General features: G+C 45.4%; 1 protein-coding gene and 1 pseudogene across 2 annotated transcripts in view; one reads left to right on the top strand and one right to left on the bottom strand.

Annotated features, from left to right (window-relative positions):
• LOC144821545 (kyphoscoliosis peptidase-like) overlaps positions 1-27648 on the bottom strand; it is a 153965-nt gene that overhangs the window by 108169 nt on the left and 18148 nt on the right. The window contains exon 3 of one of the 2 annotated variants that reach the window (XM_078678717.1): positions 18752-18869. In XM_078678717.1, coding sequence (XP_078534843.1) covers positions 18752-18869 — 118 coding nt within the window. The remainder of the gene's footprint in view (positions 1-18751; positions 18870-27648) is intronic. The other variant, XM_078678716.1, reaches the window with a different exon arrangement.
• On the top strand, positions 22925-26873 carry LOC144821955 (uncharacterized; annotated as a pseudogene).

Below are 27648 nucleotides of genomic sequence, written 5' to 3'. Positions count from 1 at the left end.
CTGACCCAACGGGCCAACGTAGCAGGGGTGACAGGACGAAAAGGTTTCTGTAAAGCAATTAACAATTGGCCTTGCATATCTTGACGAAAAGGAGCAGTACTCACCTCATAATCTTTAACACATTGAATTACGCAAAGTTTGGGATTATTAGGAAAAGACGGATATGTAAGAGAAGTCCAGTGCACGAACATCAGACACGCGTTTGCAAGAAACAAGACATAAAAACACAGTCAATTTGGCTGAAAGTTGCTTGCGGGACAAAGCTGAATTGGAAGGCCAGGCTTCCAAGAAGCGTAAAACAATGGAAACATACCATAGGGCAACGTATTTAGGACAAGGTGGTGTCACTAGGCGAATACCTTTAAGCAACTTAGAAATCAGAGGATGTTCACCCGTAGGCTTGCCATCAATATTGATATGACCTGTAGAAATAGCAGAACGGAAATTAATAACCGTCCGATAAGGAAGACCGGACAAAGCGATGGAAGCCAGAAAATTAACAATCAGAGAGACTTCCGCTGAAGCGGGATCCACCTCCCGTTGAGCACACCAATCACCCCATCGTTTCCAAGACCCTGCATAACGTTTGTGTGTGTTGGGTGACCAAGCCTCGCTGATAAATCTGGTAGCGTCTCGCGAAAGGCCTGGGATTTGCCAGCGTTTCCCGATATTCGCCACGCAACTAGGAGAAGGTGGCCTGACTCGATCAGGGGATGCGGATTGCCGAGAGGGTCCAGCAAAAGATTCCATCGCTGGGGAAGAAGGAGCGGCACTGCACAACACATTTCCAGGAGAACTGGGAACCAAGCTTGAGCCCTCCACAGAGGAGTGATCAGAATCAGCTCCGACTGATAATTCTTTGTGCGAGCCAGGAATCTGGGGATCATCATAAATGGGGGAAAGGCGTAACACAGGACCGATGGCCAGGTCTGCAGAAATGCATCGGTTGTCAGGGCTTCTGGATCCGGTCTCCAGCTGAAAAACCGGGGAAGCTGAGTGTTGAGGCGAGATGCAAACAGGTCGATCTGACACTGGCCCCAAGCACGGGATAGAGAGCAGAACGTGCGAGGGTGAAACCTCCAATCGCTGAAGTCCCGAAGATGTCGCGAGTTCCAGTCCGCTATCAGATTGTTGCGACCGGGAAGATATTCGGCAATAACTGTGATCTTCCGTTGAAGACAAAAATGCCAGAAATCCTTGGCGATTTCCGCCAAAATCTTGGACTTCGTCCCGTCCAACTTGTTGACATACCGAACCGCTGAAACATTGTCCATTCGGAGAAGTATGAAACAATTGGCCTGGCGTGGAGATAAACAACGTATCGCAAAAGACCCCGCTAGTAGCTCCCGGCAATTTATATGGAGAGACAATACATCCTGAGACCACCAACCTCCCGTCGACAACGGACCGCAACGAGCTCCCCAGCCCCACCGGCTAGCATCGGACTCTATCACCACCTCTGGGGATGCTATGAACAGGGCTCACCCATTCCATGCTTCCATGTGTTCCAACCACAAAATCATCTCCCACCTCGCTTCCTCTAAGAGAGGGACCAGATCCGAATAGCGAAGGCCTTTCTGGAGATGACGGATCTTCAAACGTTGAAGTGCCCGGTAATGAAGGGGGCCCGGGAAAATAGCCTGAATCGAGGAAGCTAGTAGACTGACAATCCGTGCTGTAGACCTCAACCACACATTCTGTTTGGATAAAACTAAATTCAACTCCCTCTTGATGGAAAGAATCTTCTGAGTGGGCAAGAGGAGTTGACAAGAGAGGGAATCTACCTGGAAGCCCAGAAATTCCATCAACCGAGAAGGAAAGAAGACCGACTTCTGAGGATTCACCAGAAAACCCAGAGACTGCAAGAGAGTGATGGACCACTCTAAGTGCGTCAGTAACTTCTGAGGACAATCTGCCATGAGCAGAATGTCGTCCAGATAAATAATTGGACAAACTCCCCGGGCTCGCAATGATTCTACGACGGGCCTCAGAAGCTTCGTGAAGCACCAAGGTGCCGACGAGAGGCCGAACGGGAGAACTTTGTATTCAAACCAAATCCGCTGCCATTGGAACTGCAGGAACCGACGATGTGGATCGTAAATCGGAATTGACAGATACTCGTCCTTTAGATCGAGACGTACCATCAAGTCCCCCTCTCGAAGAAGATCCCGCAAAAGATGGATGCCAACCATTTTGTAGTGGAGATAAACCACCGCTCCGTTGAAATCTTTGAGATTGAGCACTAACCGGGACCCGCTCCCTTTTTTCTCGACCAGAAAAACCGTGCTTGCAAAGCCCTGAGGATGACGAGAAGTCTGAATGATGGCCCCTTTGTGTAGAAGAGAGGCGATCTCCTCTGAAATGAACTCTTGCTCTGGAAGGGAAAAAACGAGAGGGAGAGGAGGGTGGGATTGATGTGGGGAATGATAGAACTCTATCTTGTAACCCTGAACAGTTTCCAACACCCATGCATCGTTGGAGATCAGATGCCAATTTGGTAGAAAAAACTGAATTCTGCCCCCCAATACCACTTCGGAAGCCGGGATCAACCTCACCTGAAGTATTGGAATCTTGATGTCCTCCTTGGTCCCCGCCGTAGCGTCCTTTTTTATATTGACCTCTCCCTTTACAAGAGGGATAGAAATTGGCTCTGTTGTTATAGCCGGAGTCTTGCCCTCCGCCACGTTGGGACTGAAAACCACGGTTGGAATTTTGGTTGGATCCACGGCCGAACGATCGTCCCCTGTATCGTCCGGCCCTTGTGAAAACTGGGCGAAAGGCCCTCCGCAAGGATGCTTGAGCCTTATCCAGGCCACTAAAAGTCGCAACGAACTTTGTTAATTCCTTGAGGAAAGGCTGGCCAAACAATAAGCCTTGGGCCAACAGGCCGAATTCGGACGAGGCCAATTCTGCCAGCTTGGGATCCAATTTAAGCAAAATGGAGCGACGACGCTCGCAGGACATTGCGCAATTGGCATTGCCCAATTGACAAATCGCCCTCTGCGATCATTCAATTAAATCATCACAATCCACAGCAGAGGATGATTCCTTGGCTTGAAAGCCCAGGTCCAAAATCTTTGTAAGAGGACCCAAAAGATCCAACAATTTATCTTGGCAGGAACGCCACGCCCTGTCAATGCCCTTTTTAGGGTCTTTAGCCTATTTTTTAAAATAGGTCACCATTGTAGGATCAACTTCCGGAAAGTCGGCCAATTTATCAGTCAAGTCAGGGCGGGGACACTCAGAACGGAGGCGTGCCCTGACATCCTTCTCAAATGGCTGTCGAATATGAGCCTGGACATATTCGGCTACGGCTGGGGACGGAAGCCAAGAGCAAGAATTTGGATGAACAATGTCCGATGGTTCGAACGTGAGGAGTGGAGGGTGCGAAGACGCATCCACATAATGCTCCTTACATGTTTTCTTTTAAGGTGGAGGGCCATCCTGGTCCGAAGATGGAGTGGAATGAGTCTCATCAGTGTCCGTCTGCTGAAACTGCGACGTAGAAGCCTCTTTGGAGGGTTTACCAGCAGACCGATCACTAGCTAAAGCCTTGGCTAACTTCTGAAAGTCAGATTTATGGGGATTACTAGGAGACTTACAGTAGGAAGCACGACCAGAAGTGGATGGTAACCAACCCTGTTGTTGCGCATAGTTTGAAAGATGACGCTTCAAGGGAGTAATTGCGCGAACAAGCGCTTTATCGACAGAATGCTGAACCCCTTGGTCCAAGGCGTCAACTAAATCTTGTTCCAGGGAGCCTGAGACGTCCTCGTCATAATAATATTCATCCTCATCATAGTAGTCTTCCATAATTACACAAAGTGTAACCACCAATTGCACACAGAGGAGAGAAAAGAAAAAATGCCAAAGGCACAATTCAGGGGGAGTGACCAAACCCCAAAGCAAGCCAACAGAAGACAGGCAAAACCTGTGCAACAAATAATATAATTAGTAGTGGAGGGAGGGCTTGCTATAATTGAGCCACTCAAGGCAGAGCCTATGAATATTATACAGCCCAAAGCTATATTTAGACAAATGGGTGTAAATGGGGTCAAAAGAAGCAGGCAGTGGGCAAATGCCTTCAAAGACGTTTATCTTCCTGTCAAACTCCGTGCCTAAAATGAAAGTGTGTCCTCATGTAACGTAACTGGTGCTATGTAAAGCGCTCTGATAACTGATTCGGTTCGGTTCTAGTTCGTGCTATATAAAACTCTGCAAAAAAAAAAAAAACCTCCGTGAAACAACGGAGAAAGACAAACAAAATGGCCGCCACGCATGCGCGGTAACGGCCGCCTGCCACAGAGTTCAGAGGAGCACTCGCGCACCGCGAGCGAGCCTCCTAGCCCCAGTCTCCTGCTCCACACAATGAAAGAAGGCGTGGGCACAAAGCACCCGAACCGGGGAGGTGGTCACATGCCCCCCCCAAAACGCGGAAAACGAAGGAAAACAAATTGAAAGCGGTGAGCATGAAAAGAGGCAAAGCGGCAATGGAAGCGCCGTACAGGGGCAACAGACACAGTGGCAATGCGGGCACAAAGCGCGAGCAAAAGCGCCAACAGCACACAAGCACCAAAGGCACAATAAGGTAACCAAACACAGCATATAAAGCAGTAATGATGAAAATGCACTTAACAGGCTGCGGAGCAGCAAAGAAAGAGGATTTGGTATTCTCTGTGTGACGTTTTATACTGGTGACTCTATGATTTGTTTTTTGTTTTACATATTGTTTTCTAATTGGCTGCTGAGCATTTCTAATAAAGAAATGAGAAAGCATATTCGGAGCCTCCTGTCCTGCCATAGAATTAGACCACACTTCCTATAGCGTGCCGGAGACACACTCGGGTTATAAACAAAGATTGCCTCAGTCCAGTTTACGAAGACGGTCGGTTTTTAGGGTGACCCACAAGATCAAATCTTCTCTGAAGCAGTGCGGTGAATGAGATTAAATCTGTTGTCATTGATTAGGTATTTAAGGCACGTTCCCTGCCTCGTAATTACGGCGAGCAAGGAAGAAAGGGACAAAACAGATGACCCACTGTGGGCCAGCTTGTAAACGAATTAAGGGACACAATAACTAAAACTGATTTTGTCACAGAGCTGCCTCATGCAGGAACGGAAATGCCGGCAGACACAGGGCATGCTGTAAGTTTATCGCATGCTGCCCTTCTGACGTCAACACCCCTTCCGCACGACCAAGACTGGAAAGAGAATGATGCTTTCTGTGTCAGAGCTCAGGGAGAGTTGTGTCTAATTTCCAACCAGAGGCAGATGATGATCCTGTGCTTTAAAAGGTTGTTTCACGTGATTAATTATGTACTCCCATCGCTGTTCTCATTACAAAGTGAGCGGTCCTCCTTCTCTGCCCACTGCGGACAGGGGCGGCTCTAGGCTCATGGTGGCCCTGGGCAGGGAGCGTAGGTAGGGGGCCTGGAAGAGGGGGTCCGGGCGGGGCAGAGGGTGGAGGCCAGTGAGGGGGGGTCACGGTGTTTGGAAGTGGAACAGAGCCGGAGGCCACCAAATCCCTGCCAGGGACCGCCACGCAAATATGTGTCCATCCTCAGAGGATTATTATATTAAGGATATATATTGGAGTCGCGGCCCGTGGGGTTTAGCGGCCCTGGGCAGGTGCACAGCTTGCAGATGCCTAAGGCCGCCCCTGCTGCGGCTCACAGTCTCAGAATGTCGTAGTTTTGGGTGGCCCTGAGTCCCGGCTTGTCGTGAGCCGAAGAGAGAGGAGAATGCACTTTTCAGACGTGGTCCGGAGAGCTCTCTGGGTTGTGGAGCCGATTTGTTAGTGTTTCACCCGCAGGGTGCATGTGCTTAATTTGTCTATGCTTGTCGCTGTCTGGTTTTTGATTGCCTACTGTATGACATTTCCACTTTTTCAGTGTCTGACATTTAAGTATTTTAGAGGTGACTCTAGGTGAGTTGCATCGCAGTTATGTCACATAAACAAACTAATTACATAATTAATGTTTTTCTGTAATGAATGGAGTGGTCTAGAAATTCAACAGTAGTAACTACACAGTGAGGTACCCAATGAGAAGGAAACATCAACCCCATTTTTAGGTCGAGGCTAGGCAGCAATGACCTTTGCCCATTTGCTGGTCTTCTGTGGAGGCGGCATAGGGCCCGGTTGCCCTATAAATGATGTCACTATGTTCAACGTGTGAAAACGGTTATGCGTGCGTCACATGGGGTCCTCCATAGGAGACAGACTGACCTGATGTTGCTGGTGGGCTGTGTGTTGTTACGAAATCCACCAATGGGATATTTGTCCCTGTATTTCGTTAGTAAATTAAGTCAATGCTTGTGACAGTGTGCGACTCTTACAGTCAGACTGCGTTGTCTGTACCGATGCCTCCATTTTCATCCCATACATACTGAGCAGGTTGTATGATGTTACAACGCGATCTTTTAGATCGCGGTACATCACAACGCATATTTTACAACGCAAGTCGTTACCACGACTTGCGCTGTAGGGTGCTGGACTTAGGAATAGTAAGATTTACTATTCCAACTCCAGCCTACGTACAGTAGGGAAGGTGTTGGAATAGTAAATCTACTATTCCTTAGTCTAGAGCGCCCTCCAGTGCAAGTCATGGAAACGACTTGCGTTGTAAAAGACGTATGGTAATGGCAGCGCTGTGTTTTGACCGCGTTGTCATGGATGTTCCCCTACTGAGCATGTAGAATGTGGCTGTCTGATGCTACTTACATGGAAGGGTAATCCAGAAAAGTATGACTGACGTCATTATCACAAGGGCTACTCTTCTTTGTATCTGTTCACACATTGATAAACGATCCTCGACTCACTCAAAGTACACACGGCCAGTAGGCATGCTCTGAGGCTCTTTCATTGGTTCCTACTTTCATTCCACTGCCACTACTGTTGGCTTCTCTTACACGTTCATGGCAGTAAAACCAAATGTGTATTTCCTCACTGCCTCTCAAACTTGCTCTGAGCCCAAATAAGGGACTATAGCTGGCCTTGCTGTTCTGCAAGCCTTCGACCAACTGTCCGTCCACTCCATTAAGGAAATCAGTTGCTTCCTGTCTCCATTTTCCATGAAAACAACCAGTGCCTCCATTTCTTTTCCCGGGGCTTCAGCCCTTGCTGCACCTTTCACCCCAATGCAATCCTTTGCTGGATACCTCTTAATCAATATCAATTTTCTTACTGAAAGTTTTAACACCTTCGGTGCTCATGACGAGTTCAGCTCGTCTTGAGTCACAGTGGAGCTGTGCTCTTGACGAGCTGAGCAAGTCATAACGGCCGCGGCTGGCCCATGCACGGTTAATTCCCCGACTGTGCAGTAGAATTAATCAGTGGGCGGGTCTGTGATTAGACCTAGTTCTAATCTATATTATATATATATATATATATATAATATATATATATAATAACTAGCTCCACTGTGGCTCATGACAAATCACAAGCACCGCGGCACCGCGGATCCCCCCCCTGCACCGGGGGGGAATTACCCCCGCAGCGAAGAGGTTAAACATTGTCACCAGCATCCTCGTAAGCCCTCGCCACTCCCAGGCCACTTCATCCCTTCAGCCCACAGGAAGAGAAGCACAGGATATGCACCACGAAGATGTGCTATTCGCTTGTTTTGAAATCAGTTCATAGCTTTCCAACCTCCTCCTTGAATAAACATTTCCAGGTCTATTTCTAACCGCCCTTTCTCCCAGGATTACATTAGAACCCAAAATACATATTTATTCCTCTTTGGGGCTGTGGCAGAGCTGGCAACTACAACCTTTACTTGTGACATGGTGCTGCCAGAAAGTGCACTGTGTGGATAACAAAGGAGCTAATTATACGCAAGGCATGATGGTCTGGGAGTCTGCTCACTTCACACGTCATGGTGGCTGCTCGGTCTCATGTAGTCATCTGTGTGTAGGTTTAGCTGCAGACCGCCATGTGCACTGCAGGCAGAGGTGAGGAGACCAGGGCCAGACTGGCCATAGCGGGCACCGGGCAATCCCCCGGTGCACCGCATGGGTGGGGGCCGGTTTTAGGCCCCTGGGGGCCGTTTTTGTTCCAGGGCTGTTTTTGCATCATAGCTGCAAAATCGGCCCTGTGCCAAAATCGGACAAAAACCAGCCCCAGCAAAGAGCTCGACGGCACCTCCAACCCCCCGAGTGGGGGCGGGGAGGCAGCCAAGCTCTTTGCCCTGGGCAGGGAGCGCAGGTAGGGGGTCCCGGAAGAGGGGGTCCGGGTGGAGCGTGGAGGCCAGTGAAGAGGGGGGGATGGTTAGAGTGTTTGGCTGCCAAATCCCTGTCAGGGGCCGCCACGCAAATATGTATCCATCCTCAGAGGATTATTATATTAAGGATATATATTGGCATGGTGGCCCCTGGGGTTTGGTGGCCCTGTGCAGGTGCACAGCTTGCACATGCCTAAGGCCGCCCCTGTTGCCAGGGCCGGTTGTGGTTCCCAGCCTGGCCCTGGAGGAGACTACTTTGCCTGCACACCTCAGTGAACCAGTCTGGGGCTGGTATACACGACTCTCTAAGGGCTGTGTAGCTCCAGCAGTCTGAAGTGGCGCAGTTACATCTGAAAGTTTCCAGCTGGCTCCCTGCGTGTGTTTAGTGAAGGACATCCATGCCAGGAGCTCTGGTGAATCCTATTCATCTTGTCTTTGTGCTTTTTGCCTCTAGAATTCTCACTGCTCCCTCCCTCTCACCGGGCTAACCATATTCAATAATTGATCAAACGATTTTCCATTCATTTCATATTCCTCTGCAAAGACAGTCATTGCTTCATATATTACGTAATCTGGTATGCCTAGCTTCGTCCTTTTATACTGTATTCATTCTCAGTCAAGCGCACTGCTTCGCAAACAAGCATTTTCAATGCAATCGGTCTCGCATTTACGTTAGTTTGAGCTACTGGCATTGTAAATGACAATAATGCCTTTTATTTTTTCTAGCATGTTTTCAATCACTGAAAATAATAACTCGTGGTTCTGGCACCCAGCATGCTTTTAGGAAACAGAAACCAGTTCTGCTACCAGGCGTTTGTTGTTTTGAGGCCTATGAATAATGACTGAGCGCACACCGTCTTTTTTCTGCGATCTGATGGGACTTAACCCCAAAGGAATCTCAAAGGAAACCACACAATCACACACAACCACAAACACAACCACACACACAACCATACACACAACCACACACACAACCACACACACAACCACACACACAACCACACGGTCAGTTCACCAGGCACAGACACCATCAGTCGTCGGTGCACGCTTTCACCAGGCACACACACACCATCAGCCATCAGTGCACGCTTTCACCAGGCACACACCACCAGCTCTCAGTGCACACTTTCACGAGGCGCACACACCATCAAGCATCAGTGCACAATTTCTACAGGCACACACGCCACTAGCCATCAGTGCACACATCAATTGTTAATGCATCCACAATTAACTATTGTAGCAATCTCAGTATGGCGCACTATACTTTTAAACATATTCATCTAAAGCGCACCATGCCACCATTGCTACAAAAATAAATACACATTTTTTTGGCCTACAATTTATAGACTTTTGTTGCAATTGGTGTTGCAATATTTAGCAATGCCAATAGCTCAAACTTAATTAATGCGAGACCTATTGCATTGCAAATGCTTGTTCATCTTCCCATCCTGAAACGAGCGTCAGGACAGGGGCGGAGCTGCAGCTAAATGACAGCAGAAGGATGGTCTGTTTGCGCACTTTTCAAAGTGTGCATGCCCCTTTGGCCGGCCGTCTTTCAAGGGTCAGCCAAACATGTGCACTCTGAAACCTCTAACCCCGCTGTCTTAAGACAGCTGAGTTAGAGTACGTGCAGGCCTCCAGGGCACTGGGGAACACCGAGTGAGGCCCCTCCCTCCAATCAGGGCGCTGCTTTCACAGCATGAGAGCAGCATCAGGATTGGTGCCCTCCCTGCAGCATCCTGTTCCTCAGAAGAGGTCTGGAGCAGAGGACGCTGCATTTATTTTTAAAATTCATATTTGCACATACGCGCCTGCCCACCCTCCCCTTAGATGCCAGCTGCCACTGTATTTAAAGACAAGTGTAAGTCACCCATACTCGTTAAAAAAGTTTCTGAATCAGGCCCATTATGTGCAAACTTTGCCTACAATAGACATGACATATTTTCACACTATATGATCTGAATGCTTTTATTTAAACATTTTTTAAATAAAATTAGTATGTATACTCAGATAATATACTTTGACAAAGTTCCCAAGCCACTGTACCAAGCTTGTTTAATTCTGTCTCATAACTGTCTGCCAAAGAGTCTGACTGGAGGATATTTAATAATACATCTCACAAGCAAGACATTGTTGATCCCTGAGGTTTATTTCTATAACTTTTATTTTCACTTTCCGAAACAACTGTACATTGTATTCTGAGGCGAAAGCCAGCCAATCACAGGACCAGCTGCAATCAAGATGATGGCTGTGTGGCACTCTGAAATTGTTTCACTTTATGTTTCCTCTGCTCCTGGTGTTACAATGTGAAATCAACTGTTCCACCCATTGCTTCTCTTTTGCTTATTATTGCAAACACTATGGGGCAGATTTACAAGTCCCTTGCGCCGCCCTTGCGCCACCGGTGCGTCACTTTTGTGACGCAGCGGCGGCGCAAAAGATGCACCATCTGGGGGATGTGTCACGTTGTAAAGCCCTGCGCCATAAGGAGGCGTTCCTGCGCGGGGGGGGGGGGTTCCTGCGCAGGAACGCCTCCTAAAAGTGGCTGAGTGAAATCTACACTCAGTCACTCTTAGGCCAATACTTCGTCAAAACCCTGCGCCTGCTTGAAGCAGGCGTAAAGATTGACACAGCATTTGAAGGATAGGGCACCCTAGAGCCTTGCTGGATCTGCGTCACACTTACGACGCAACTCCAGCAATGCGCCACTTTTACGGCACAGATGCGTGACGCATCTGTGCCGTTTTTGCCTCATGGTGCGCCGCCATATGTATCAAGCCAAATTGCATTCGCAAATGCCGAAATTCGCAGAATTTTGGCATTGGCGAATGCAATTTGGCCAAATGGTATGTATGAAACAATTTTGGTCCAAAATAAAGAATCGCTAAATTTGCCATTCCTTATTTTGCGATTACATTTAAGGAATTGCAAATTTTGCGATTCCTTAAATGCAATGTATCAATGAAAAAAACATTCAAAAATGCCATTAAGGAATCGCAAATTACCACCAACTTCTAGTTGGTTGTAAGTTGCGAATTCTTTTAAAAAATCATTTTTTTTTAAATCAAAAGGTCCCATGTGACACTCATACATGCCCTTAGGGCATGTATGTGCGCCATATGCGCACACATGTCATTTTCAGGGGTGCAGCAGGGTGTTCTTGAGACACCCCTGCACCCTTGAAAATATTCACAATTTGCCTCCTGGCCCATAGAAATGAATGGGAAATTTGCGATTAGCAATTTGCTAATCGCAAGTTAGGAATGTTAAGGAATCGCTAAAAAGAAGCGATTTCCCACATACATACCATTTTGCAATTTCTAAATAGCGATTCCTTAAAAATCGCTATTTAGGAATCGCAAAACGGAATGTTGATACATATGGCCCTTTATGACATAAGAGGAAGCAGAAACTGTTTCCCTTCCCTTCAGCCTGTAGTACATCCCATGCAATGCACTTTAAACCTGAGTCCAGATGGCCCCACCAGGCCCCTGTCAGCGGCTCTTTTCCTGCAACGAGTGAATGTTTTACATGTTGTCTTGGAGTCAGTTTCACTTCAGCAGCCAATCACCCGCGCCCTCCAATCTCTTCACAGGTCCTCTAGGCGAGGACTGGAGTTTATCTGTGCACTTTCACGCCTCTGGCAGCAGCAGAACACTCTATGTTTTGTTCCATTACAACACTGTAGACTCCAAGTACAAATGTTCTATGTTGCAATTATATATAGTCAGGACGAGTGGGGAGGGGAGCACGGTTCACTCAATGGACCACCAGCTGACATGAAAAAACACGTAAACGTGACCAATTTACAAAAATCTTTTTAAAAGTTGGACATTTACTGCATTCCTACAATTTGAGTAGATATCTGACTTTTGGATCAAAGTTCAAATATTTATTTGATTTAGTTCTCTACTGAGAACAAAAAATTTCAGTCAAAACATTTGTTACATAATATTAAAACATTCAATACACATTTTAAAAAGTTTTTAAAAATGTAAACAGGTTATGACACACAACACTTTTGGATGATTATGAAAGTTCCCTAGGATTAATTACTGACCTGTAATCAAGTTGCATCGATGCAGTGTCACCCTTGCTCGCCCCTCCACCCATGTCGTAGGTACTAACAGCTTGACTAAGATTCACTGAATTCGATTTTAGCATATAAAGTTTTCTCTTTTTGTTCCTCCCTAGGAAAACATTTTTTGGGGGAGAAATCACTTTCCCTATGAACTCATAAGAATTAAAGGTGGTCTCCTTCCTTTCTTACCCCGGTATGACGGAATCCCGCATGCGTTTTTCATGCATGGCTTGGGAACGCCGTCATTTGAAGGAATGCATCTTTATCACGCATTTGTTCTGCACGCTAGTCGTTTTAACGACTTGCCTTATGGGGTGCTGGATTTTGGAATAGTTTAATTTACTATTCCAGCACCAGTCTGCGCAACAGTAGGGAATGTGTTGGACTTGAATTTCAACACTACTCCACCATTGCGCTCCACTAAAGTAGGTTGTTGTAATGACTTGCTTACAGAACAAATGCATCGTAAAAGGATTTGTTCTTTTGCCGGTGCTGTGAAGACACAGAGTGATTCCGGCTTCGTCCTAAAGGACCTTTCCCCACTAACTCAGATTCCACACTTTGCAGGGTATACTCAAGACAGCGAAGGCACTCATGTGCAAAGCTCGTATTCATGAAGTCAGAGCCCTTGCAACCAGCAAATGGCGTTTTTGTATTCACAAAACCCACACTGCGATTCAGTAACACGTCACTGAATCGCCATTTGGGTTCGGTGAATCGTACTGAATCAGTATGTAATTATATTTGTCAAAACATGAATATTTTACCTCCATCTTAAAGGAGGTGGTAAGCTATTTGTAAATGGGAAGAGCTCCACAAAGAACCCCTTCCGCTTTATGAATGCTGACAAAAAGTTTTTTTAGGAGAAGGCAATGGTCCCTTGACCTCTGCCTGCTGCTAAAAAAAGGTTTGTGTAATTGTTTTTTTTTTAAATGCATTCCATTTTCCTATAAAGAAATCAAGCTGCTTTAAAAAAAGAAAAAGGCTGTCAGGAAAAAATGACTGGTTCACCTGCCTTTTAACGAGGCAGGTGAACCAATGGTGCTGTGGTTGAGAAATCCAACGATTTTTGAAAGGCTTCTTGCTAACACCCTAATCTAAATTTTGAACATTGGAATGTTGAGCGCTCCTTTGAAGACAATGGGATGCTCCAGGTTTCTAATTGATCGTAAAAGCCCAGAGCATCAACATTACAATGTTTGTTCACAGCCACACTGAGCCCGAGGGGATTTAAACCTTCTCGGGCTTTGTTTTACAAATTGGAACATTCCGCCCTCCAGGGGAAGAATGTTCTGAAAGCATTAGAGGCCTCCGTAGCGGGCTCTATCAGCCATAGAAGGCCCGCTCCCTTGTTAACAGCCTTCGCCAACGCCTCTGGCCTTTAATGCTGGAGCAGGCCTTTAATGACCGGTAGAGACCACTAAGGCAGACTCTAACGCTATATTGGCCCTCACTGTGTATTTTTACAGTTTATAAAGCAACAAGTCCCTGCCTAATGCTGTCAGGATGCTGATATAGACAATAGCTTTAAGACCCCTTACCAACACAAGCACCTTACGCCCCTCCAATTCACACCCTACCCTAGAACAGGATCGAGCACACATTTTATAGAGGTGGAAGAAGAACAAAATTGCAGAACGAGGTGTACAAACCAATGGAAGTCTTGGCAGTAGAGGGTGGGTGTTGGAAGCTGGAGGCCCCGTTCTCGCACCACTGTCACCAAATGCAAGACCCGGGACTCCTTACTCAACGTTAGGCCAAGTAAGGACACCGTGTGAGATAGCCCTGCTCACCCCCTTAGTAGCTTGGCACGAGCAGCCAGGCATATCTACAAGGCACGAGTATGTGCAACCACGCCCACAGCAACCCCCTGGTGACACCACAAGTGGACTTCATAGGAGTTTGATAAAAACAAGTATAAACTTTAAACAAAAATATATACAATCAGACCACACGCTACCAGAGCCAACATATAATAAAGGGTAATATTCGTTCCGGCTGGCTGGTAGGTTCAAATCCCGGTCACCGCTTTCAAAATGCTATGTTGGTCATAATGCTAGAATCACACACGTTGCAATGGACAAACAACAGTGCACTGCGTAACAATACAATCCTGTGCTGGGCAAAGGAAAAATAATATAATGCGTAACGATACACCCTGGTACCTTGCAATGGGAGAAATAATTCAATGCGTACCGCTACAATAATGTACTGCGCAATGAAGGAATAATGCACTGCGTCACACCCCAATCACGTACTTTGCAATGAAGAAATAATGCAATGTGAGCCGCTACAATCGTTTACTTTGGAATGAAGAAATACTGTCAGGCGTCATAAGACAGTCGGGCAGTTTGTTAGCAGCAATATTGGCTATGTGTATTACGACAAACAGCCTCTTCGATAACAGTTGCCCCCACATGTATCAACGATGACATAAAGTACAGCTTCTTACTCTGGCCCAAGTACTGCCGCTCCTTTCGTCAGTACGGGCCCCAATCTGAGCCAAAGCAAAGGCTCACGTCATCAGAAGGACTAAAAGGCCGAGAGAGTGTCCCTCCGAACCCGCACCCCGCCCAGGTAGTGATCCACATAACCTGGGGGCACGACCCCACTGTCCTCTCCTCCTTCAGCGAACTGGGCCTTCCGTGCAGAATTTCCTCAATGGGCCTCAGTGGCTCGGTCTGGCAGCTAAGCTCCTCCGGGGCTGCCGGGTCGCGACTGTTAGGAAGGTCTCAGGTGGCCGCAGGGCACGCGTACCCCATGCCCCTAAGATTACTTTACTCCGGGTGCACGTTCACCACAGCACCCTCCGGGTCTCCTCTGGCACGAAGCCACCCACACAACGCTGATGGGACTCCACGTCGACTCCAAGTGCACGCTCACCAGGCACTCCTTCCTGCAGTCTCAGTTGGCACCAAGACACACACACAGTGCATCAGAGACTCACTTTCTTCCAGTGCACACGATGATCAGCCGATCACCTCCACAGTCCCAGGTTGCACCAAAGCACGCACACTGCTTCACTGAGACTTACTCCAACTCCGGTGCCCCGATATCCAGGCGCACTTCACCAATGCCTTCAACCGCACCATGACACGCTCACCGGGTCTGAGCCTCACTTCTCCTCCGGTGCACTCGATGACCAGGTGCTCCTCACCAACGCCTCCGGTGCACCCCTACATACACCCTTGGCATCCGAGACTCACTCCACTTCCGATGCACACATTGATCAGGCGCTCCGCACCAACACCTCTTGTGCACCACGACACGCACCCTGCCCGTCCGAGACTCACTCCACCTTCGATGTACACGCCGACCAGGCGCACCTCATCAGCGCCTGCAGTGCACCACGACAGGCACCCTGCGCCTCCGAGTCTCACTTCAGTTTTGGTGCACACGCTAACCAGCCACTCTTCACTAACACCGGCGGTGCACCACGACACGCACTCAGCACATCCGAGACTCACTTCACCTTCGATGCACATGTTGACCAGGCGCTCTTTATCAATGCCACCTGTGCACCATGACACGTACCCAGGCGTCTTAGTCTCACTCCTCCGTGTGCCCAAGATCACAGGGCACACCTTCCGAGGGTCTCAAGTTGCCACAACATGCGCCCACCACAACATGCGCCCACCGCGTCGCTTGAAACTTCTCCGGAAACTTTTATGTTCCTGTGTTTCCAAACAGGGAGCCAGCTCACCTTGGGCCTTTGGGGTTACAAGACACATCACAAAGCACAGTCTTAGTCAAGCAGGGGGACCCAGCGCACCGAGCACAATCCCAACAGCCTCTTCCTTGGTTAGAACAGCAAAATGCAGACCAGCCCCAGATCACGAAGCAAGGATTGGTCCTTCCCCAGCAGTCTCTTCAGTTGTTCCTTCCTTAGCAGAGGTTCCTCTTGAACACAAAATGGGTCCAAGCCTTTTCAGTCTCAATTCATTTCTGTTCCATTCCAACGTTCAGGGGTTTCAGCTCTCATAGTTAGACCCCTTAATGTCTTTGAAGTTCGTTGTGCTCAGGGATCCCTGACCCATCCTTAAATCAGTTCTGGGGGTCTCCCTCCCAGTGTCACCTTTCTCCCTTTGATACTGGGGGTCTGGATCCTTAATCACTCAGCAGGAGACAGGTCAATTGGTTTATAGCAGCAGCCCAGGCCTCTTCACCTCCCGGGGCTTCTCCTTGCCTACTCTCCAGATGCAGGTCAGCCTGGTGCCATCTCCACCCCTCCCTTAGGTCAAGACCTCCCCCAGCTCCTCTCACCTCTTAGATTCAGACAGTCAATCCACATTCAGCAGAGACACACAGAAATGCGTAAAGCACAAAACTCAGTCACTTTCTCAAAGGGTGGTTTCTGAACAATCAGTGAGAAAACCACTTTCATAGAAAGATGTGTTATCACACTGTGAATTCATACATACTAAACTTCACCTCTCCATTATAAACGTATAGGAAACTAGGCTACCAAAACACAATACCCAGCATTCCCCATTCTGTCCTATGGGCAGGATGATCTTTACCAGTGAAAACGAAATGGGGTGTTTTTTACTGTCAGGACATAGCACACACCTCAGTATATGTCCTGCCTTTTACTTACACTGCACCCTACCCAGGGGTTACCCGGGACTTTCCACAGGGTTGCCCAATGTGTATGCAAAAGGGAAAGTCAGGCCTGACAAGTGGTTGCACTTGTCAGGACAACATGCTAACTTAGCAAACTCATTACTGGCCCTGGCACACACAGTGCACATCACTAGGGACTTTACTAGGTGAGGCAAACATACCAATCATGGCCAACCAATTACCATTACATTTTAAAAACACTTGTACCATGACACTGATCAGCAGTGGCGAAGTACCCAAAGCATCTAAATTGGCAACTCTATGTCAGGAAAATGGTCTAGGGGGAACGCAAAAAGTTTAGGGAACTTTATCCAAAAAGGCCAAGTCCTACAGTGGGTCTTTATGAAAAGATTACAGAAACTCGACATTCACACAAGCAAATCTGACTCATGAGCGCGTTGGTGCCCCTGCAAACTCTTCCAAGGCACAAGGTGGGTGGTACATCACAAATGTTGCAACTTTGGTAGAATGTAGGGTTTTCATGGCTGCTTAGACCTCACATTTGTGCATCACAACACGTCTTGTTCTCCGATGGTTTTTTCATACCTCCTTAGGAGTCCAGGAGGGGGTTATTAATTTGAGGCCAAGTTCCTCTTTGTTTCCTGCATATACTGCTTTTTTAATAAACTATATATACAGGTGTCCTTTGGAGGTCTCTCTCCTATCCCATAATGTTGAATGTGCCTGGACCTGGGATGATTTCTAGATACTTCCTAGGTTCATCATAGTTATGCTTTAATGACCATCAGGTAGAATAGTCCTGAAGTGGCCTGGTGATAAATTTCTCTTATGTAGTATACCTTGATTTATATGTAACGCAGGATTGCTCTGTAGCACTTGATCCAGAGGTTTCCCTCTTCCCATATGCAAAGCCTGGTTGCTGATTAATGAAGGTATCGGAGAAAGCTGAGCTCTCTATTTCTCTGCCCGTGTACCCATTTCCGTGTCCGTGGACAATAGGTGAATTCACATCTTAGTCCTTCCATTGCTATTCCCTAACTCTAACAGAGGCATTTAAAGCCTTATAATGAATCACAATCCCAGCAGATCATACGCATTTCGGGCCTGATCCAGAAAGGGCTTCTGCACTCGTGGTGGAGGCCCCGCAGTCGCCGTGGAGTCTCTGTACTCGCGGCAGAATCTCAGCAATGAGAATTGTCATTGCAGAGATTCAGCCCCAAATGTGGAGACTCCCCTGTAATTGAGAGGCCTCAGCAACGTGTGCCAAGGCCTTTTGTGAATCAGGTCCTTTATTGTGAATAAAATCAATGTGTGACCCGGGGATTCATAAACTGGTTATTACACACTATGGATCATATGAAGGTGTTTAGGGGCATATATTATTTACTGTTGAAAGTGTGCTTTTGAAGTGCATAAATATATGTTTAATGTCTCTAAACCAAGCCGCGGCCCGTGCAGGTACGAGCGGTGGGGCCGGGTGGGGGGAGATTTCGACGGACGATGACAAGGGAAAATGTATTATTTATTTAATTTTCCCAGTCGTCGTCCATCGAAATACTCCATCCCCCTACCCGGCCCCACTGCTCTTACCTGCACGGGCCGCGGCTGCAAGGAATGATTTAATAGGCTCATATTTGAATCAAAATGATCATGCATTCTATCGTGCAAGCATGCAATATCCAAACAGATGTCATGTAGTCAGTGGTGGGCCAGCTGTTATCACATGTGACAGCCAGGAAACCTGTTTGATTACAACAAGCTTTCGAAGTCAAAGTCTGAGCAGAGTCAGCCCAGGGGAATAAATTTGAAGAAAAGAAGATTTGACTTTTAAGGTTGATCAAATCAAAACCAAACTCTGAGTACTTACTGATGTTGTGGCACAGCCATATCCAGATAGCTCGTACCTTCTCAAGGTCAGTCTGGCTGTCTTCAGTTATCAGACAAACAAGTTTTTGTATGGTCCACATCTCTTGTAAATTAATCTGCTCAACATAGAAAACAGCAGTGTAAGACTCTTATCTTACATTAATCTTGAAACAGTCTATTAAAAAAACCTAATACTTTTAATATTCGCAAATAATGCTTAGCAAACAAATTACACACAGCCTCAAAAAACATTTGCTGTCACAAGTTATGAATGGTTTATCCTGATTCCAGTTGCAAGTGGTGGCTTTTTGATACTTGGACATTTGTGTATACTGCTGTGTTCATGCCCAGAAACAATGTGTGATTGTAAGTATATACCAATGTGGTGAGTTATAGTAAAGAAAAGTCAGGGACAGTGTTAAGGGCTTGCAATGCCATCTAGTTATGCTGCAATGAACATTATTTATTCATTTCCAATACCACTTTTACCCAAATCGTTAGACAATAAAAAAATAAACAATATGTATCAACCAATAATCACACTATACAAAGTTAATTGGATTGTAATTTCTACAGTATCTTAAATGCAGGTTTGGTAAACTCAGCTGGGATCTCCTGAGTTTTCTTTCTGTGTATGTAATAATAGGAGAGGAAATACAACTTAAGTAAGACTTAGTCCTGGTATTTTAAATCAGTATAAGTGTAACAAATTAACAGGATTTGTTTCTTATGTTCCGATAAGGGCAAAAAGAAAGTCGGAGCATCTGCCCCAGGAACCAGCAGAGAAGAAAGGGGAATAACAGGACATCATACTAATACCAAACAGGATTTTAAAGTCACTGTCTCACCTCCACCTCTATTGTCATTTCTATGTCCTGGCAGAATATATGTTTTTAACTACCATAGTCAACGCCCCTACAGTACACATGTAGTGATGAAGACGGATGTAAAAGGGCGCCCAATAACATAAGGCCATTACCTTATTCTAGCGAAGTGCCCTATAGGATTGCAGATTTTTTATCATAACAAATCATACAGCATACTGTGACAATATGTTAATTAAGCTACAAAATGAATGCCTCTTGTACTAGACATGAGATGGCATATCGAGCTGATGCTGGTATCAAGCCTGCTGTAAAAATGTTGTACTATTCCTCAGACCTGAATCACATTTGGCACAAGCCATGCTATTTACCCACGCCGCTTTTTATCAGGTCTGGCAATAGCCAAGACCGTTTGATTTTACTAATTTTCTATATTTAATATATTTACTTATAGAGGTTTTCAGTCAGCCCTCTTTATTCATTGGTATGTTAGTGCCTCACTCATATTTTTCCTCCACCCATTACTGAATACTGCACGGGGCAATGGGTGAGCTCACTTCAGACATTGGATAGCATCACTATGAGGGACGGAATTCTGCCCTTTCACAAGGAGCCCCTCCACGCACAAAATGGTTCCAGTCGATGCTAGGGACGACTATGCAATGTGTGCTTTTTCTGAGATCAAACATATTTTTGGTTTAAGCCAATTGTTTTTTTATTGGTGAAGGCCTGATAGTTCCCCACAGATAGTTTTACAAAAGCCATTGTTATACAGTTCGTACGACATAAACTTCAGAGTTTGACACATAGCATTAGGAAATGTTGACCTGGTTTCTAGCTAGCTCACTGGGCCCCATTTGAACTTCTAACCTTTCTAGAGAACCAGATGGTATCTACAACCTCAAACATGACCACTTTTTATTCCCTAAGGAAATTGGGGAAACAGATCCACCTTTTTGTTGTTACTTTTGCATGTCCAAGGCAAACACAAGAAAGATACATATTTGCTTCTCACACATTTATTGAAACAATCATAACCTTGCATTGAAAGAGTGTGCTGCAATTATTTGGCAGAAGAAACAATGCATTGTAACCAGCATTCCAAGAATGGTGAAAAAGATAAACAGTTCAACCATCATAATATTACTATATGATTATACTCCTACCTAACACTACCTATACTTTCAAGAGCATAATGGAAAAAAAACCTCTCCTAGATCCATTGAGATATCCTAACCCCCTATACCTGAGTATAATGTGTCTGGAAGCTGGCTTGTGTAGGACAGGTTATCGCCCTTTCCTGGATAAAGGTAAAAGTCAACAGGACTGCATCTCAGTTACAGTGCGTCGCGTTCCAGGACAGTCCCAGCAGAAGTGCTCTTTTGATAAATGCAATGCAGAGGCCATTTCTATAATAAAAGCACTGTTCAAATTGCACTGTGACAGAAGTGCAGAGATGGTTTGGCGGGAGCCTTAGAGCTGTCTCCAACCAGACAACCAAATACAAGTGCATCCTGTTCTATGTGCCTAGCCTTGTACAGAATGTACGAATAACATGATATTAAAAGATACGAAGAAATGAAGTGCAGGTAGAATAGCTTCTTAGTACATTATTATGTAAGTACAAAGCATGTAAAAAGTCACCATTAGAAAAGTAAGTCAAGCTAAAACGTGAAATTAAAATGGAGACTCTGAGCGGGCCCTGCTGTACCACACAACACCATGACAAAACAAGTATTGACAAAGCCAAAAAGCTGGCAGCCAACCCCAGAGCAATAAGCTTTTCCAATGCTCATTTTGTTTTGAAACATTTGCACAGTTTATTTACAGGTATGTAAAAGTTGTTGTATGTAACAAAAAAAACTGACTGCCTTTGTTTTCATATGCCCTTCACCACCACAACAAGACTGTCGACTAGTCCACTTTGACTATTCTGTCTTAGCTTACAAAGTTAGAGAATTTTGTAAACACCAATCCACATATCAGCAGTTAGAAACCACAAATGGACCACTTGTTTATGATTCTGAAGTGTGCTGGAAACCACATTTTAATAGGATCAAAGCAATTAAGACACTTGGTGATGTTTAAATTATACTTATTTGCTGAAACCAAATTTCCACACATTGGTGTTCGTGTGCCATATAGATTTAGTTTTCAATGGAAAATGTTGTGTATGTAAAAGACAGTGCCTCCTTCTGACCTACAGTAATGCCGAATCTGCAGTTTACAGCTCACACAAATGAAACAACCCAATCAGGTTACTAATCCCCATTTACAGGGAAAATAAGGAGGACTGATATGCAGCTAGCCAGGGCATTATATAGTAATATCAACTCCTTTCTAACCATTCCTGCCCAAAATAATACCATAACATTCAGCAGTCTGCAGCTACTTATAGCTCATGCAGTCTGGTTAATAACTCCCTTTTCCTGCTTAAGGCTCTTACCCTCACACAAGACCTGTCCGCTATGGGTCTTATCCACCATTCACTACTGTACCAGCCCCTAAACCAGTCATCACCATCTGAACAAACATGGAATACCCAAAGCGATCTGACACATAATGCTGCCCGCTCGGAGGACAGCACTGTAGTCCATCACTGCTTGTCCCAATATGCTAAATTCTATGAGTGTTTCTTTACATCTCACTGCAGCACTCAGATATGGGATCCTAGTAACAAAGACCATCCCAGAAGATCTTACCCACCACTTTTCTTATCAAACATGCCTATTCAGAACCATGACCTGTAAACAAAATATCAGACTGGACAACCCAGTGCAGTAGCTATATAAATATCATATAATCACTTGAAATACCACAAAAAGACATGCACAATTGCAAAAAGCTGCCAGCATTCTGAAAAACTGTGAAGTGCACGATTGTCTCTCACACCTCTTCACCACATTGCAAGCTGCAATGCTTCCTAACATAAGACACACATACATCAAGTATAATGGGGGGACCCAGTGTCCCTCAGAACCTGGGTGCCTAGAATATGTGCTACAATTGGTTCTGTCAGGTAAGTAATTGCTTTACAGTTTCATCAATATATTGACATCTTATTCTCTTTTTTGTTTTTGTCATAACACAGTATGGCTGTTAGAAACAAACATAAATAATTGAAAATGACAAAGGGGTGACTTGTATGTGATTAAGTAATCTAGAGGTGACAAGGTACTGTAAGTGACCAATCTAAAATATTGAGATCAATAGACATCCGTCCCTAAACACATAAATCTCCAATATGCCTATTGTAAGTTCTGTCTTTTGCGTGATTTGGAGAGCGTAGGTTGTGGATTGTCTGAACACGTCAATGTTTCGACCCAGGGAAGTGCGTGATTGTGACAGTCATGGGGGTTCTTCTTCAGGACAAGGGCAACAGCCAGTAAAGGTGGTATGGGATACAACTTGGCGTCTAGTTTGAAGTTGCATAACCCACCAGTTGGTTAACTTCTAGAGGGCGGCAGAAATGAATCTCATAGTTCAGAGGGGAATCCTATTCCATGAGTCTAGACTTAGGAAGGGACGCTCACAGAGTGAACGAGAAGCCGGCAATCCAGGTGTGTTTCCCTGTCTTTCAGTACATATATTGATGAAACTTTAAAGCGATTACTTATCCGACAGAACCAATTTTAGCACATATTCTTAACATTAGACAACATACTGTTAGCTGACAAACTCTTCCAATCACTGTCAGGCCTTTTAGACTTATTGGGCCAGATGTACGACCGTTTATTGAGGGCACAAAGGGGTTTTAGGCCCGTTTGCGACCGCAAAAAATGTGTGGGCCATGCACCAACCGTATTTTGTGAGTCGCTAATCAATTAGAAACCCACAAAATAGGGTTAGCGACTCGCTATTAGGAAGGGGCGTTCTAAGCACATACCTCCCTAATAGCGACTCCAAAACCTATGTTTGAATGATTTGCAACCGCAATTGCTGTCGCAAAACACTCGCAGTTTACCCCCCTTCTCAGAAGGGTGGCAAGGCACTCGCAACCTAGAAGGGTACTCAGGGGACCCTTTCCCCTTTGGGAATGCATGCACAGTTATTATTTAAGGGCAGGCAGTGGTCCGAGGCACCAAAAAATGAAAGTTTCATTTTTATGTTTTTTAATGCATCCCATTTTCCTTTAATGAAAACGGGCTGCATTTAAAATAAGAGAAAACTGCTTTATTTAAAAGTATTCCCAGACATGGTGGTCTGCTTACCCCAGCAGGCCACCGTCTCTGGGAGTGCTAGCCATTCCTAATGGGGGCGCAAATTGCCCATGCCTCACTAAAATTCATGAGGCATGCAATTTGCGACCCAATTAGGAATCGCAAACAGTGTCTGAGACACTGTTATACATCCTAATTTGTGAGTCGCAAATGCGACGCAATTTGCGAGTCGCAAACTGGTGGGTCGTACATCTGACCCAAAGACCTTTATGGAAGTCCTCCTATCCACTCTGGGCAGAATATATGAGTGTGAGGAGCCAGTGATAGGTGGGCCAGTCCAGTGAGCAACAGGAAAGGAAGCACCTTATATGTTTTATTTTCTTTATTGAATACAGTATGCATCTACCTCTCAAGTTTGTTGGTGTTAGACCCGTTATCCTTGGCATGGTTTTCTCTGTCTTTTTGCCTCTACCTCCTGTATTTTTGACTCTGTGCTGGACTTTGTTTTTGCTGGTTTAGGTACTCAGGGTACTGTGTCACTGCTGGCTCCCTATGTAAGTTGCAATTCTGATTGGTTATCCATGATAGACATATTTGACCTACTGGTCCTCCATAAGGTAGGCCAAAGATACCCCTATGGGTATCCTGCTTAAAGAAGATTCTCCAAGGGCTTGATGCAGAGCTAACATCCTGTTAAGAAGTTTCAGGGTCACAAAGACTTCATCTGTAGCTTCCTTGAACTCCCCTGCTAGGAGTTCTAAACTGCTTTGTGGTGCATAATCTAGTTCTGAGCCCTTGGAGGATGTTCCTCCTGCAAAGAACTACGAGAAGCTGAAGAAACCTGCAAAATGTATTTACTTATTTGAAATTTGTAATGCGCATGGCTGCCTCAGCAACGAGGCTTCCCAGCGCAACCAGAAACCCAAAACAGAAGCCGAAGAACCCAGTGCAATAATTAAACAACGGCTAGTGGGAACAACCAAGTTTTTATGGTTTTACGAAACACCAAAAGATTGGAAATCTCTCTGATATAAGCTGGGAGAGAGTTCCAAAGCTTGAAAATTGACCCTTCTACCTTCTTGGGGCTGAATTTTCTAAAATAGCACCGCCATGCGGGAGAAATTCCCGATGCACAGCCTTGTGCGGCCTAAGAAATCCACGCAGCGCCTGCCAGCGGCTGGAATAATCGCTGCACGCCGAGTGTGACGCACTGGTCTCAGAAGTCCGAGGCCATGCGCCTACTCCGATGCAGGCCCTGCTTTGCGGCTATAAGAAATTACGCATCGTGGGACTGTGGATGAAGAAATCGATGCAGCGCCTGGTTGCCACCGCTGCATCGACCTCCAGGGCACCCTGGATTTCCACACATCGCACCTGTGCGCAACACATCTCCAACGCAACACCCTCAGAACTGTCTTGGAATTGAGGCATCACTTCCCCGTACACATCACTTCTTCTGCTTGCAGCAGAACTGTTGCAAAGCCTCCCCAAGGACTCAGGTACTGACACATCGCTGTGCTTTTTGATGCATTCCTCCTTTGCAACTGTTTTGACTTGTGAATTTTGCCAAATTTGAGGTATTTTGTGTAAACATCACGCATATATAGAATTCTATGGACAGAATTGCTAGAAAACGCACAAAAGTCATATTTTGCATTGCAAATGTTAGATTTTTGTCATTTTATTCTTGTTTGCTTTAGATTTAGATACTTTATTTTTCTAAACTGGTTTGGTGTGCATTTTTAGTGTTTTCACTGTGGTATTGTGTGTGTAAAAATGCTTTACACATTGCCTCTGAGATAAGCCTGTCTGTACATGCCAAGCTACCAAGGGGTTGAGCAGGGATTATCTAGGTGTGTAGCCCCCTGATCCTGACTAGAAGGAAGGGTCCTTACCTGGACAGGGTGCAAACCACTGCCAACTAGAGACCCCCATTTCTAACAGTTGGGTATTTTACAGATTACTTTTAGAAAAAAACACAATGTCTGATTATGAGTCAGCCATAGGTGAATGTTAAATGTTATAGTACTGCAGAGGCAACGTTCACATTGGATTTTGAGGAATATTTGGATGCAACATCTACCTCGCAGGCATTCTCCTTGCAAGAGCCACCCACTGCCACCCACTAAAAAAGAAAAAAAGTGCATTGTGAAGTACAGACCAGAATGGGAACTTACACATCCCAACATCCGGATGTCTTCAGAAAATGTGTTCAAGGCCAAGCGCAGCCTCTGTAATAAAGACTTTTCGATTGTACATGGTGGATAGAGGTATATCAAACAGCATGAATCGGGATTACAACATAGGAAAAAAGACTCAGGCAGGGAAAAGATGGCAACAATTTCAGCATATCTGCAATCAAGTTTGCAGCCAGAAGTAGCCAAAGCAAATCATTGCTTGCTTCGTCATAATTTAACATAGGTTGCATGTAAATCATGTACACTCTTTGCTTTGTCACACTCTTTCTAGGACTCTCCCATTGATTACGAGAGCCGTTTTGCAATTTTCTATTACTCTCTTTAAATATCATGGGGGAGTTTACTAAGTTAGGATGCCTTTGGCAGGTTTTCTTACTCAGTTTGTATCAAGAGCACATTATAATTGCTTTTGGGTTAGCAGCTGTAACTTTACTTAAAATTTGCAGCTCTAAGCCCCATTGTGTCCACTATTTTCTTCACCAGTAGAGACTTTCTTTGCATGCTGCTTGCACCGTTGTATTTTCCTTTCTTTATTTTATGTCACAGCTGCAGAGGTGACCCAGGTGTACTAAGCTGTGAAGTATCACATTTCCTACCGCTCCCTGGATTGTGGCTTTAAGCTGTCCAAAGTAATTTATCCTGACTCGTCCATTGCGATAAAATCATCCTGTGGCCGCACAGAGGCATCAAACATCACTACGACTGTGCTTGCACTTCTATCGTTGTAACAAGCAAAGGAAGACTTAAAAGATGGATATTTCTCAGTTTCTAGCTATGACTCAAACAAAGGAAGCATTAAACTACACCCACTATTGTTTTGTCAAGTTAATTTCATTCCCAGTCTGACCTTCACTCTGCTGGATTTCTATGAGGATGCAGCTGAAACTGCTCCTGCAATGGCACAGCAGATCTCAACAAAATTAAAAGAGGTTGAGTTCTAATTGGAGTATGTCACTGAATACTGTGGAGACAATGCAAGTGTCAACTATGGACGACTTCACTGTATTTCTGCTTTTGAAGGGAGCAAATTAAGACATTCTGCCTGCAAACTGTCTTGCCCCACATCCTACACAACTGTGCTAAACAAGCATGTTAATGTACTTTCTGTGAATGTACAATCCTTTGTTTGAAACGTCTACAGCCATTACTCTTCTTCAGCTAAGCAAGCAGCAGAGTTCAGAGAATTGTTGTCTTTTGTGGACTTAGAGTGGCAAACTTTGTTTTGGCATGTCCCAACACAGTGGCTCACTGTGTTTCCATCCATTGATCGACTGCTGAGGTGCTGGGCGGCACTGAAATTCTATTTCCTTTCTCTCTGGCACGTAAACACACCAGAGCAATATGGGATTTTTTAGGACTTGAAAGTGGAGAGGCCACCATATTACAAGGCAAAGCTTGCCTTTTCTTTGTGCATGACATTTTGATCATTTTCAACGCGTCTATCCTGCAGCTGAGTGAGAAATCAGTTCTTTGGTTTCCAAGTGCACAATTATTTAATGTCCCATGATGCACAGTTGAGTGCAAGCATGCAGAGTGATTTCTTGAAATTTAGGAACTCTCTTTAAAGTATTTAGAAAAAAGGGTTTTATTTTTCAGAGAGCCATTTTTTGTCGACATTAGAACCATGCTGCTTAAGAGAAACTCACTTTTCAGAAGCTCTGCAAAGCTGCTGATGTGGTTAGCTTGACCCATCATCTGGAACTGCAATACTTCTTT

The sequence above is a fragment of the Lissotriton helveticus genome, chromosome 2_2, assembly GCF_964261635.1.
Source record: "Lissotriton helveticus chromosome 2_2, aLisHel1.1, whole genome shotgun sequence".
Taxonomy (NCBI): Eukaryota; Metazoa; Chordata; class Amphibia; order Caudata; family Salamandridae; genus Lissotriton; species Lissotriton helveticus.
This window is presented reverse-complemented; position numbering and strand designations above follow the sequence as displayed.